Here is a 13,069-nt window from a genome sequence, read left to right as displayed (position 1 = left end):
AAAAAAGGGTGTCTCAATGCAGTTCTCGACCGCAGGCATGTCCTCAAAGGCCTCCCCCCCCCCCCCCATAATAAGAATGAGCAATCATTGATCAATCATTCTAAGAAAACAAAAAAATGTGCAAACCATAATTTTGTGGTACAATCCCATCCGAAGAGTGGTCCAGGATACAATATGTTAAGGAAAAAATGGAGACCCTTGAGGACATGCCTGCGGATGAGAACTGCATTGAGACACCCCTGAGTCAGTTGGTTCAGTGGTCTTGTTTGTTGGTCCTGAGGAACCCTTGTATTGGCTGTTTTGCTTAGTTTTCTTTTTTTTAGTTTAACAATACTTACTATTCATTAATTGACTAACTACTAACATGGCTGTTCATTCACTACAACAGAGAGGTACTACTCTGGCTACTATGGTAAACAATGAACAAGTTGGTTGTTTGCATACTCATGTATATCTATACATATGGTGTGTTGGATGTTTGCTCCACTTCAGCTGACCAAACAGTTACTCAATTACTCAGGGCTGAACATCACTTTTAAGCTGAAGGGTGGCAGACCCTGGATGTTGAAGCTCTCGGTTATGGCAGTGTACCTCATTGCATGTTCTCATGTCAGGATCTCCAGTTGTTCACCCTCGACCCCCGTTGTTCAGTTACCAGAGAGTGTGAGAGTGTTTCACAGGAGTGCGCCAAGGCCCAGCACCGAAGAGATGGGGAAGAGGGCGGAGCAGCAACCAGGGATGGAGCCGAACAATCGGCAAGAGAACAGAACTGTGGTAAAGGGCTGAGGAGACACACAAGACAAGCATGCGTACACCATGCAGGCACACTCAGATCCCCTAATACATACCGTAGTTATCACAGCACGCGCTAGAGAGAGAGGTAAACACCGATCTTTTTCACACAAGCATACAAGGAATCATACACCAGTCAGGCCCTTTATCACGATCTGCCCTGATGTTCTTTTCCAACCCTGGCAAAAAACCCCTCTCACCTTTGACCTGGACTTACATGGCATCCGCTTCTTACAGTACGATGTTAGCAGGCACATGTGGCCACAGCTAAGCAGACAGCCAGTGAGCCAGGAGAAAGGAATCTCTGTTTCATGTAGGGCTCTTGGGCATCCCTTGTTGGGTGCATTTTTTTTGACTAATGCCTTATACCAAAGTCATGCCCAAGTGTGTGTTAAAAAAACCACACATTATATATACGGATGGATCATTGAGTAAATAGATACAATTTGAGTATGAAATGCATTCATTATTTTCTTCTCATGACTTGTTCAGTAGCCCTCTGGTAATTATCGTCAAGTTCCTTTGACTTAGAAGGCGTGTTTTCTTTAGATTTTATTTCATTTTTGTCTTGAATACAACGGTCGTCCCGTGGGTATCTGTAGCGGAGAGCTCACGCAGGTTCAGCATGAGAGATGTATCAGTGTATAACTGCCGCACGGCAGGCCGATGGATGGCACACGTTTTGCAGGGACTCATTCTACTGGTTCAAGGGGGGCAGATAGATTGGAAAGACAGTACTGTAAGATGCGATTTGGCTTTTGTTTGAACTGCGCTAGCAGGTGCCAGAACAGTTGCTCTGTGAGGAGTATACCTTTTAACACTGCACAACATTTTTTTTTGTTATGTAAAAAAAGTGTGTGTTCTGGCAAAATATAGTTATGTCAATGACTATAAATGTGGACACAAATACGTACTGAAGTATAATAGCATAGAAATATCTTCTCAGACTTGTCATATTTTTTTTTCAAGAACTTATTACACGCCTTTGCACCCAATAAGGATATATTAATCAACCTAAAACATTTGTTGATAACAAATCAAAATAGGGAGGTTGTATAAGGGATTACTTTCTAGGATTCAGAAGGGAATGGTGGAGGATTCCTTGAAGGCTGTCTTTGCACTTCAAACCAAAATGTGTGTTAAAACACATTTGTACCCTTCTACCCCTTACTAGACTTACAATCTTTCAAAAAAAAAAAAAAAAGTCTTTGGAATGTTTTTTATTATTATTTTCTACCCACCAATTTAGAAAATGTTGTGCTCATTCCAACTACATTCTACATTCCTTTCATTGTGTTTTTTTTTTTTTTCTCATCTCAGGTGGTAAATCTTAAAACTTTGTGCTGTTCAGGCAAAGATGACTAAGTAAGGCTGTTACAGCTTGCCTCCACCGGAGGGCAGTCTGAGCTGTAAAAATTGAATGTGTGGGTGGAACTGATTGAAGGTCAATGTGCTTCTTTTTTCCTCCATACATGATGCGATTACGATGTAGAATTTTGAACAAAAATAGAACAGCCAGGATACACTTGAGCCACATAAGCTCACAGAGGGGAAAATCCATTTTGAAGTGCTTCTCTTCGAAACATCTTTGATTGTGTCCCTTCTGTAATTTACAGGGTCATGATACGAATTGTCAGTGCTTGCAGGCTAAGGACTTGGTAAACATTATCATACATTTCAATAATTAACATTAAGAATGGCAGTAAATGTTGGGATGTGCAAAGACCTGTCCCCTCTGAGACTCTCCTCCATCATTCCCATCAGGCTTTGCGCCAGTCCCATGTCACAGGGACATACAATATGCCCTTCACAAGTATTCACAGATTGAATCACCAATACAGTATAATGCATTAAACACATTTCATAATGGAACATTCATATGTTATCTACACACTCATACAGAACCCTCCTCTATCAATGTAGAGGGATTCATATGATACTTCTGTTTATATCGCATGAGATACCGTAGGTTCATTATTTTCTCTCTGTACGGGATGTTTTTTTCCAAAAATAAATCATGACTGTGTGTTTAGACTGTCTTGACAGATTTTCGGGTTGACAAACACACATCTCCTGCAGGAAAATTTAATGATTAGAAGGGAGAGAAGGAGAGAGCCGAGTGTCAAATGGAAAGAGATAATATCTGGAGAGGAGGAAGAGCAGAGTGAAAGAAAGGAACGCATGTGCATCATACTGTGTAAGAGGAGGCGACAGAGCTGTGGGAGAAGAAGCCTTCAGAGGGAGGATTCATACTGCAGGAGTTCATAAAGAAGCGGACCGTCCCTATACCTGATGCCCACCGCATTAGGGCTAATGTACTGCAGCACATTTATGGTCCTGCGCAGGCGCCGATCCACAAAGTGTGCATCCCAGGCTGGGTAGCGTTTTCTGGGCATGTCTATCTTGATGAGCGGACCCTCAGGCTGGATGGGCCTGCCAGCTGCATCCACGGGCTCTGTGGACCTCACCTGGAAAACCGGAAGGCAGGTGTCCGTGGGTGTTTCGTCTGAATCCTCGTGTTCCCCTGCCATACCCCGTGTGGGGGTGGCCTGAGAGCCACGGTGCCCCGGTGTGGGAGCCATGGGCTCGGCTTCGGGGGGTAATGGAAGGCCCCACAGAAGCTCAGCACAGCAGGAGCTGGCCAGCACCCTCAACCGGGGACCCATAGGGTGAAGAACCCCGTAATAGAGAACCATACAGGCCACACCTGAAGCAAAGCACAGGAAGACACCACAGAGGGCAAAAGAGGCATAGGCGTCAGTGGTGACTGGGTCACGGTACGCATACCAAAGGAGACTAAGGATGGCATTCTCTAACAGTACTAGTGTGTAATAGGCCACCATTCTGTACCGTGTCCGGCCCGCACGTACATTGAACCAACAGAAGACATAGACCACGCCCACCACCATGTTGAACAGTACCTCCTCCCACTTGGACATGCAGAAGTCTGTGCCGCCATGGATGACCCAGAAAGCCATGGCACACCAATGGAGCACCACAAAAATGCCAAAGTAGATGTGGAAAACTGAGGCAAATAGAGCGAGGGAGAGCACCCGTGAGGAGATGGTAAAGAGGCGCCAGAACAGATGCACCAGGGCGCCTCTGTAACTCATGCTCTTCTTGTCGTCACGTGAATCACGCAGGAGTTTGTGGTAAGAGGCTAGCACCCAGGCCAGGGACAGAAGGGAGGAAATGGCAGAAACACCTGGGAATACAGATAGAGAGAGAAAGAGTAAGAATGGCAAGACTGATACTGACAAAAGCTGTGAGATGGTTCTAAAAACATCAGAAATTGCAAGAAAAATCCAGCTTCCTTTTAAAGCATCGCCCAAATACTTATAGTTTTATCTTGACTTGGCTGCCATTCCACTTACTGTATACAGTACATTTTATTTCAGCCGAAGCAATCCATCACATTTTAGAATGCCACATTATTACCAAGATCATCATAGGTCATTCAGTCAACATGCTCTCCATTTAGAGCACCAATATCAGTTTCCTTAAGAAGAATAATAATAGTAGAGACAGCAGATATGTCAGAGCAGTAACCTGCTGCATGAAAAATGATAGAGGATTATCTGCAGAACAGCAGCATGTGGCTTCTTATCAAATGTATTGATACCATTGCTTTAGACACACAGACAGGGAAGGTATCACTTGTTATGATTGAACTGCCTTCCTTGGGGAGCTTGCACGAGGAAACTAGAATTGTAAAAGAGGTTTCGATAACAAGCGAGTGATGAATGTTGGAGACTGGATACAAAGGTACACTGTAAATAACGTGATATGGGAACTTCACGGAAAATGGATTGTCAGGTGTAAAATGCGGAAGATTCTTGGCTTCATGCGGCAATCACTGTATGACATAATGCAAAAACTAAAAAATAAAGGATATGAGAGACTACACTGAAACAGAATTAGACTCCAGAGCCTTAGGGAAGCCCTTACACTGCAGCCACTCAGCCTTGTTGCTCTGGATCATGATGCAGAGCTGCAGCACCAGCTGAGGGGCACTTTCTAAGAAGGTCTCTAGAAGTCGCAGCATGTTGACATCGGCATACTCGTACATCATAGCCCAGTAAAAACGCCGCTGGTTCTCCTTCTGCCGGTGACTTTGTATACCGAGGTACATGGTGCGGATGTACCTACAGAGGGAGGAAGGACAAACTGTTAGCCAATGCAATAACGAATATTTCACCGTATTGATACAAAGGTACAAGGACACTCACGTTAAAATAAGTATTACGTCTGCTACCAAAAGAAATCCATAATACACAGTTCAGAACACTTGCACATGGTTGAGTTTGGGCATACTCTACATACATACTCTAGCTACACTTACTTAATGCACATTCAAATATAGCAATCTGCATTCATGAGGACTCTAGATTGTTACTGGTGCAGCAATGACAAAATGTAAAACATTTTACAAGCATCTCTTTGGCTTCTGAAGGTGGTTATTGAACCTGTTATAGGGTGCATATACAAGCATGGCAATGGTCATTAACTTAAGTTCACCACATGACTCATATTGTCAGCTGGACCTGCTATTTCCATGACCTATGGGGTTTCATAACGATGAAGTGACTGTGGTGATGCCGGGGAGACGGTAGGTACAGTAATGCAGCTGAGGAGTGGCAGCTAATTGAATCAAGCTCCCCGTTGCCATCAAAGCTGTACCACTGCTTTCATGGCATTGTGTACTGCTGGGAAAAAAATGTAATATGCCCGAAGGCTGTGATATAGCTTATTAAGATCGTAATCTTCTTTGAGTATGGATTTTGAATGTAACAACCGCCAATCAACGTGCGTGGAAGAAGACAATGAGGAAAACATTGAGCGGACTGAAGCTTTGAACAGGAATATCACACCGCAAGCTTTATAATGCACGGTAATAAAAAGAAGGAAAACTGCAGTCTGGCAGGGTTTTATCCTCTCCAATCTGTAAACAACTACGGCCCTTCAAACATGTTAACCCAGAGAGCACATCTCCTAAACAAGTATGACAATTATAGTGGTTTATAGTTATCTTAACAGTGGATTCAGCCATTGCGTATTGGGTGGTATAGCTGCGGGGCCTATCTGCCTGAGCTGGCAGAGTGGCCAAATAAATCCAGCACTTGATGTGAAGGCAGTCAACCGAGGACAATAGTGTAGCAAGGACAGAAATAGACTAGACAGAAACACTCCCCGAAACAAATTGAGAGGCCATGGATCTAAATACAGTTCCTAAAAGTGAGACACAAATGCACTGCAGCATCGCAAACAATGACAGAAAATGCTAGTGAGTGGTTTTCAACATAATTAGCTTCTACATTAGCTATTGGAGAAGAGATTACTGTTTAATTTGAAATGAGGTTGAGAGCAGTGCTCTGTAAAGAATGCATCGTCTAGTAGGGTCTGATTGCTTTTGGTTATTGTTTTGGCAAGATTGAACCACTTCCTATTCTCCCTACATCCAATGCACCACTCACTAGACCTTCAGTGAAATGTGATAACGGCAATATGAAATACATCTTGTGCCCGTGGAAGGCCTGAGAGGAAATTGTTAGTTTCCTCGGATCACAAAAAAATTCTTACCACCTTGACAAAATGTTTACACATGATTTTGATTTTGAGTCTTCAATAGGACGTTTATTTTGTTCACTAAATAGTCATTTCATGGCCAAGAAAAGCAGCATGTTTTGGTGAGAGATCACACAAAAAAGATGAATGCAACATTTAACGGTAAATAAGACGAGTCTGAGCACACACACGAGGAAACTAAATTGGATCTGTCTTTTTCTTTCCGGCCCACAACAAAGCTCCCTCTGCGACACGTGGTCCACTCAGTCAGTCAGTCAGTCAGTCAGTCAGTCGGTCAGTCGGTCAAGCAACTAACCTGATAAGATCCTCGAGGTGGGAAGGAAACTGGAGAAATTAACAAAAACGTCCACACACAGCAACTGTAGCCACAACATTAGTGTGGAGACTTGAAAGGTCTGGGTGACGGAGTTTAGGAGCACAGGGATGGTGGTTTTTCTCGGGACAGTGGGCAGGGGGAACAAGAGAGGGGGCAAAATAGACAGAAGGTTTTTTTTGGGATCAATAGCTCTGGGCTGTATAAGAGGCACCATTATATCCAGATGTAAAGGCTGGCATTCCGTGACATTTTCAGTTGGACTGGTAAATGTCAGATGGAGCAAGTCAACCCCTCTCCCTCACTAATGACATGCCACAGAGACCTATACACAGGCCCTTTGTCTCCATATCCCAATTTCCATTAGTCCGTGTGTTCCACCGATACGTCTCACTGGTCTGTAGTGCCTCCTTCAGAAACAGTAATCTTCTCGGTCCCCGTAACTGTCTCGCTTTGAAAAAACAAGACTCTACAGCCATGTTAGCATCTCTGTGAGGCAGCAGTGCTTTGAGCTAAAGGCTAATGGCAGCATGCTAACATGCTTATGTTTAGCAGGTGTAAAGATATTATTATACAAATGAAAATTGTGACATGTATAGCTTAAAATAGCTTAAAATGCATCCTGTATTTATCCTGTACTTTATTGACAGTTAACTCAAAACCACCGATGTGAACGTCACAGTGGTACTAAAGTAAAATTCCAGAATTTTGCACCAATCCATCCAAAAGATGTTGAGATATTTCACAGGATAAGTGAAAAGTTCGACCGAAATGTGGCGCTAAATGAAAAGTCAGGGAATCACCATAGTCAATCCTCTTCGCGACATGGGTGTCTGTACCAAATTTCATAGCAATGCATCAATAGTTTCTTAAATATTTCACTAACAAACTGACAATACCATTCCTAGAGTTTCCGACTGAATCGCCTTGATTGATATATAACAAGCTGTGGATATCTGGTCTGGTATTCAGTAGTGGTGCTCACTTGGATTTTGTTTAACACTATGGCCTATCGTTAATTTCCAACTGACATATTGCCATATGTGCAATAATTCACACTTCAGCTCTGACATTCAACCACAAAAAAGTAACCGGGTTCTGACTGTTACACATTCACATCCATCCCGTTAATCTCTGATAGTACACTTTATTAGTTCAGCTTCCCTTGGTTTCAGCAAAAAAAAAAAAAAAAAATTCTTGTACAAAAATCTGAACTCACTCCATCACATCTCCAACACACACACACACACACACATAGCGCATGCCTTCGCAACAATCTCACACACATCCCGCTATTGTGATGCACACTGTTAACACTCCCACTGTGCCTTTTTTCAGTTGTAGTAACACAAATGGCTGTCTAAAAATAAGCACACACACACACACACACACACTAGCAAGCATACTTGTCAGTGTGATAGGTAATGGGGGATTTCCTTTCTATTGCAGACACATTTCTCAGATGGATCCCTCTCTGCCTTCCTCCTCTTGCCTCCCACCCTGGCATCACTTAGCCCCCCCCCCCCCATCCCCCCCCCCCCCCCCCCCCTTCCCCCCCCCCCCCCCCCCTTTCAGCTCCATAGCTCCTCTACAGGGCTCCTCATGAATTATTTGTGGCGAGATCATGGCAATTGCTCATGGCTCGTTAAGCAGCGTGCGCATGGCCTAACAGCTCGACGCTGTGCCGGGGTCGTGTTCCAAGATCAGCCGTCTGCCACTACTGTCGAGACACAGGCAGCCATTAACACCCCCCCTCCCCCAGATTTGCCTACATTTGAAATTGACTTTATCAAAGTTGCTGTAAGATATGAAACTGCAGGTGTGAATGACATTTCGAGATCCAAGGTGGAGCCACAGTGAGGGACAGGTGGAAACACAAACACACAGCATGTGGGTGACGACTTGACATGTCGTCCCTCCCTCTCCTCCAAAGTCATTGACCGATGAGTCATCCAACCACCATTACACTAATCCCTTGAGTGGGTGGTTAGAAGGATCACACACACACACACACACACACACACACAGACCTTGCCAAGTTTAACAGCATCTGTCTTCTAAGTCATGCTCGTAGGAAGGCTCAGCAGCTCAGACTGCATTCATATCTTGGCATAAGCTGATTCATAAGGAGATCACAAGTAACATTATACAGCAGCATGAAGCAGAGCTTGCGCATCGTCTGTTAACAGGTGGAAGCCGGCAGAACGCTAAGCACGGGGGACACACAACATACGCAAGGCCTGAGGGTTATGAAAAGTGTGTATGTGTGTGTGATTAAGGTGGAGGCAACGCCAGCTGCAATGAGTCACACCCTGAGTCCCACCGAGGGGCTGCACATCGACTCTCAATGAGATTTAAATACCTCTCCCTCTCTTGGCTTCTCTGTGTCTCTCCCTCTTTTTCATGACTCGAACACCACGCCTCGCTTCCATGACAGAATTCAATTTCTGTGTGCTGAATTTTTTTTTCTTCTTCTTCGATACTGTTTTTTTTTTTTTCCTGAGGAAAGCGGTGGAGGGTGTGTGTGTGTGTGTGTGTGTGTGGCTGTGTGTGAGGTGCTGCCTGTACATGACCATTCTGTTTCCTCGCTACCGTCTGGCTCTGTCTCCACCCTTTCGGTGCTTTTTCCTCTTATTGCCTACATCGGCAATCCCATCATGAATGCAACCTTTTTTTTACCTTGTGTAGGGAAAATTGTTTCAATAATCAACCCCTACTGCATATTCATCTGGAAGCTGAGGTCAGATTTCTCAAGCCTTTTGGTCCTACCTGAGTTACCTTTATCATTTATAATCTAGTGGATGCACATTGCTTTTAAAGTCTGCCCGTATTATCTTATAGGATTCTAGCGTGTCTCAGGCTGATGATGATAACGATCAATTTATTTCTCAATTCTTCTCTCTCTGCACAGCCCTCTGCCTGCCTGAAGGAGTCAGCATGCTTCAAATGAAGCAGGCTGCCAGGTGTTTAGAGGTGAAAAGCTGCTCTAAGTTTAACTTCCCATTCTTTTAGTGGAAATTACCCGAATTATGAATTAGCAATCATACTCACACACACACAGCATTGCCCTCTTATATGCTCCTATGCAGCCTATATAAACGGCATGTATGTGAAGCAAACACTGTTGTGACTTGCTATGAAAGTATGTAAGGGACAGAGGGCTGTCTATATAGTAGTAATATTTCTAGTGATTTTTGAAGGAGAAAAGTCATCTTTTCACTCAAGCCGTTGTGAGGTCAGCAGTTCACCTACAGAAACACTTATAGGGATTCTTGCTCAAGGATAGTTCAGCAGGTTGTCTCACATTTACAGTGAATGAAAAGTAGTTGCACTGAAAGAAAGACAGGGATGTCACTGTTGTGATTTCATCATTCGCAAATGTAAGAAAATACAAATATAACAAAAGTGCTTTCAAAAATGCGTTTCTGTACGTCAAGACGAGGGATTTCTGCACCTTCCAGAAACACTTTGTGGCTCGTTTGTGCTTCCCCTTTAACCGTGTACCACTGATCCTGCATCAGATATGTCTCTCTCCTCCTTATGGCGGTGAAGAGCCCTGGATGAAAGGCTGACTGAGTTGAGATCTGAGTCCCACAGGCGAGTCAGATACACTCACATACAAACACACAGCGATCTGTGACCAGTGCCTTTGGGCGATCGCTACACCGAGAGCTGCTGGAATGTTGAACGGAGATCGCGTTGACATGATGCAAGCTGAAAGCGATGGGAAGCGGCAAGCTGAGATGAGAGATGCTGTGTCAAGTCTGCTCCACCCTGTCAGTTCTCGGAGTGTGTACTGGTTAACCACCTCTGACGTCTTGACTAAATATTATTACTGTAATTATAACACATCAAACATATACATCATTCCATGTGGTCTGTTAGAAGGACGGATTTATTCATTAATTTACTGTCATGATTTACCTTTTTCATGATACTTTATTGAGTTGTATAAGAAATGACATGCATAATAAAAAACATGACAAGAACAGTGCCCGCAAAACACAGAGTACCACAATTTTATCACGTGCCAAAGGTGTGCATCTCGTTTGTCTGATGCCCAGTGTTCCTAATCTTTTTAGTTCAATAACACCGCATCAGAGATGGTGAAGTTAAAAGTTAGATAGACAACACATTGTTGATTTACAGACTATTGTGTGACTTAGATAAGTTTCCACTACCTGGAAACTTATCTGTGACAACAATACTCCAGGTTTGCTGCGCTCTTAATGCTAAGCTAAGCTAACGGTCTACTGGCTGTAGAAGTTTTGTTCTTTTTCTCTGTGTCAAAAAGCTTTCTCTATCTGTGCACAGAGCACACTGACCCTATAGTCGCTCTCCTCTCATCTGCTATTCTCTTTTCCTCTCTGCACACCAGTCATTTGTCACCATTAGCTACAGTCCTCAGGTACCCCCAACTCATTGCACTGTGATCACGTGACACCATTAAGACGAGTGGAAAGCAGAGTAAAAGAATAAACAGGAGGAAAGGATATAAAAGATGAAAGTGGATGAAGGAGGAGGAGAAGAAAGGGGAGGAATATAAAGGACAAGAGAAAGGAGTGGACAACAACGGGAGCAAGAGGGGAAGAAGTATACTCAAGGCACATGATCAAGGCCACTCCGCCTTTAGATGGAGGACAGACAGAGATTCAGGCTGATCAAAGATAAGTTGGGGGTCACTCTCCGATAATGGACTCAAGCCTGATGCGGATAAGGAGGTGCAGATCCTGTATCAGTGCTAAAGAGAAGGGATGTCGTCTTGCCTTTCAGATACAGAATGCTATTGATCACTTCAGCCGGGCATTGCCAGCTATCAACAGCGATGGGGCTGCACTTTATCCAGCTGGTAATCAAATGAAGGGCAAGCTGAATTAAATGATTGATTTGATTCAAAAGTTAGAATTAAAATGACATAATGTGCCTCTGACTAACAGATTACACAGAGATTTAACATTGTATTCATTGAAAAAAAGTGGTGGAAGCTGAAAGCTTCAGATATAAGAAATGTGAACACAATATAATAGGCTTGAATCTATTTTCGTTGACAGAACAAAAAGTCTAGCACTGCACATTTTTCAAAACCGCAGATTTACTGTTTCCTAAAGCCCTGGGTGATGTCTTCACATGTCTTGTTTTGTCTGACAATCAGTCCAAAATCTAAATATATTCAGTTTAATATCAGTAAAGTAAAGCGGCAAATCATTACAATTGAGAAGCTGGAATTCTGGACTGTCTAGCGTATTGCTTGAAAAATGAATTGATGAATTGATTCTCAAAACAACTAATAGTTTCAGCGCTAAAACACGTAGAGAAAATGAAATGTTTGATGTGAAATTAACAATTTCAGCTGCTTCTCACCCACTGCATGCATAGGATATGCACTCTCATATTCATTTCTTTTTTATTTGAATTTTTCCAGGACATGGCAGGCAAAAGCATCTTGATTTGTTGTTTGTGTTTTAAAGGTTAGCTTGTCAGCTGCAGTGATATTTCTGAATTACCTTCTCAAACACACAGCACCTTACAGCTGATTTCACAGCTCCTCATAACAAATGCACTGTGGAGTTTTTACCTGAGGCGCACACACACACACATACACACAAACAAAAACATTCTGCTCTGACTTCCCCTGCCACTCCAACAAATTGACAGAATGATCTTAAATATTGGGCTAAATGGTTATTACAGCAGAGCAATTTGTTACTCTGTGGCCTTCTGCTTCCTTAAATTGCTTTCTTTGGAGAGAGAAAACCCCCGACAGCCTGAAGTGAAATCCCTCTTTCTTCCTTCCCGTTCCTTGCTGTCTGTCTATCACCCTCCCTCGCCCCACCCCTCCTGTACTGTTTTTGTGGCACGCTCTTCAACTAGAGGAAGGGCCAGATTATGTACGGATTATGAAGAAAAGGCTTGACCCACTTGCTTTTCAAAGAGCAGCAAACCAAAAAGAGCCGTGTGCAGGCTGGCTTCCATTCAATGTCAGCACTTCTGTTGTACTGTGCGAGACACTTGAAGCTGATGTTTATTGCTCTTAAGACAATAATTAGCAGGGCTGGTTTATGGTGTTAAAATGCATCCCTGACTTACAGACTGATTGAAAGCTCTCAGTGTGAATCTACTTTGTGCCTGTCAGTTCTTACCGTCACTATCACATAACCAATAATACATAATATGAATGTATGTGTGTGGGTTTTTTCAAGGTTGGATGGGCTTGCTGGCAGGTTAGGTGGCAATATGCATTTTTCAAGCCCCACAGACAACACAAGAATGGAAGGCGAGAGCCAAGTCAGCACACAAGGAAGAAGAGAGGGTGGTGGTGCTGTGGAGAGGGGGGGGGGGGGGGGCAGAGATAGAGAGGAGAGGCAGTGGAGATAACCG

The 13,069-nt window shown here is 43.5% G+C and overlaps 1 protein-coding gene across 1 annotated transcript in view; it reads right to left on the bottom strand.

The window, feature by feature from the left end:
• Positions 1–67: 67 nt before the first annotated feature.
• Positions 68–13,069, bottom strand: part of xkr6b (XK, Kell blood group complex subunit-related family, member 6b) — a 44,073-nt gene continuing 31,071 nt past the window's right edge. Inside the window, exons 2-3 of the mRNA XM_031870299.1 lie at positions 4,741–4,937; positions 68–3,997 (exon numbers count right to left, since the gene is read on the bottom strand). Of these exons, the coding sequence (XP_031726159.1) occupies positions 3,027–3,997; positions 4,741–4,937 (1,168 nt within the window). The 3' untranslated portion in view covers positions 68–3,026. The remainder of the gene's footprint in view (positions 3,998–4,740; positions 4,938–13,069) is intronic.

The sequence above is a fragment of the Anarrhichthys ocellatus genome, unplaced genomic scaffold, assembly GCF_004355925.1.
Source record: "Anarrhichthys ocellatus isolate YVR2014 unplaced genomic scaffold, GSC_Weel_1.0 scaffold52, whole genome shotgun sequence".
NCBI classification, from domain to species: domain Eukaryota; kingdom Metazoa; phylum Chordata; class Actinopteri; order Perciformes; family Anarhichadidae; genus Anarrhichthys; species Anarrhichthys ocellatus.
The sequence above is the reverse complement of the archived record's forward strand: the minus strand, read 5'-3'. Positions and strand labels throughout refer to the sequence as shown.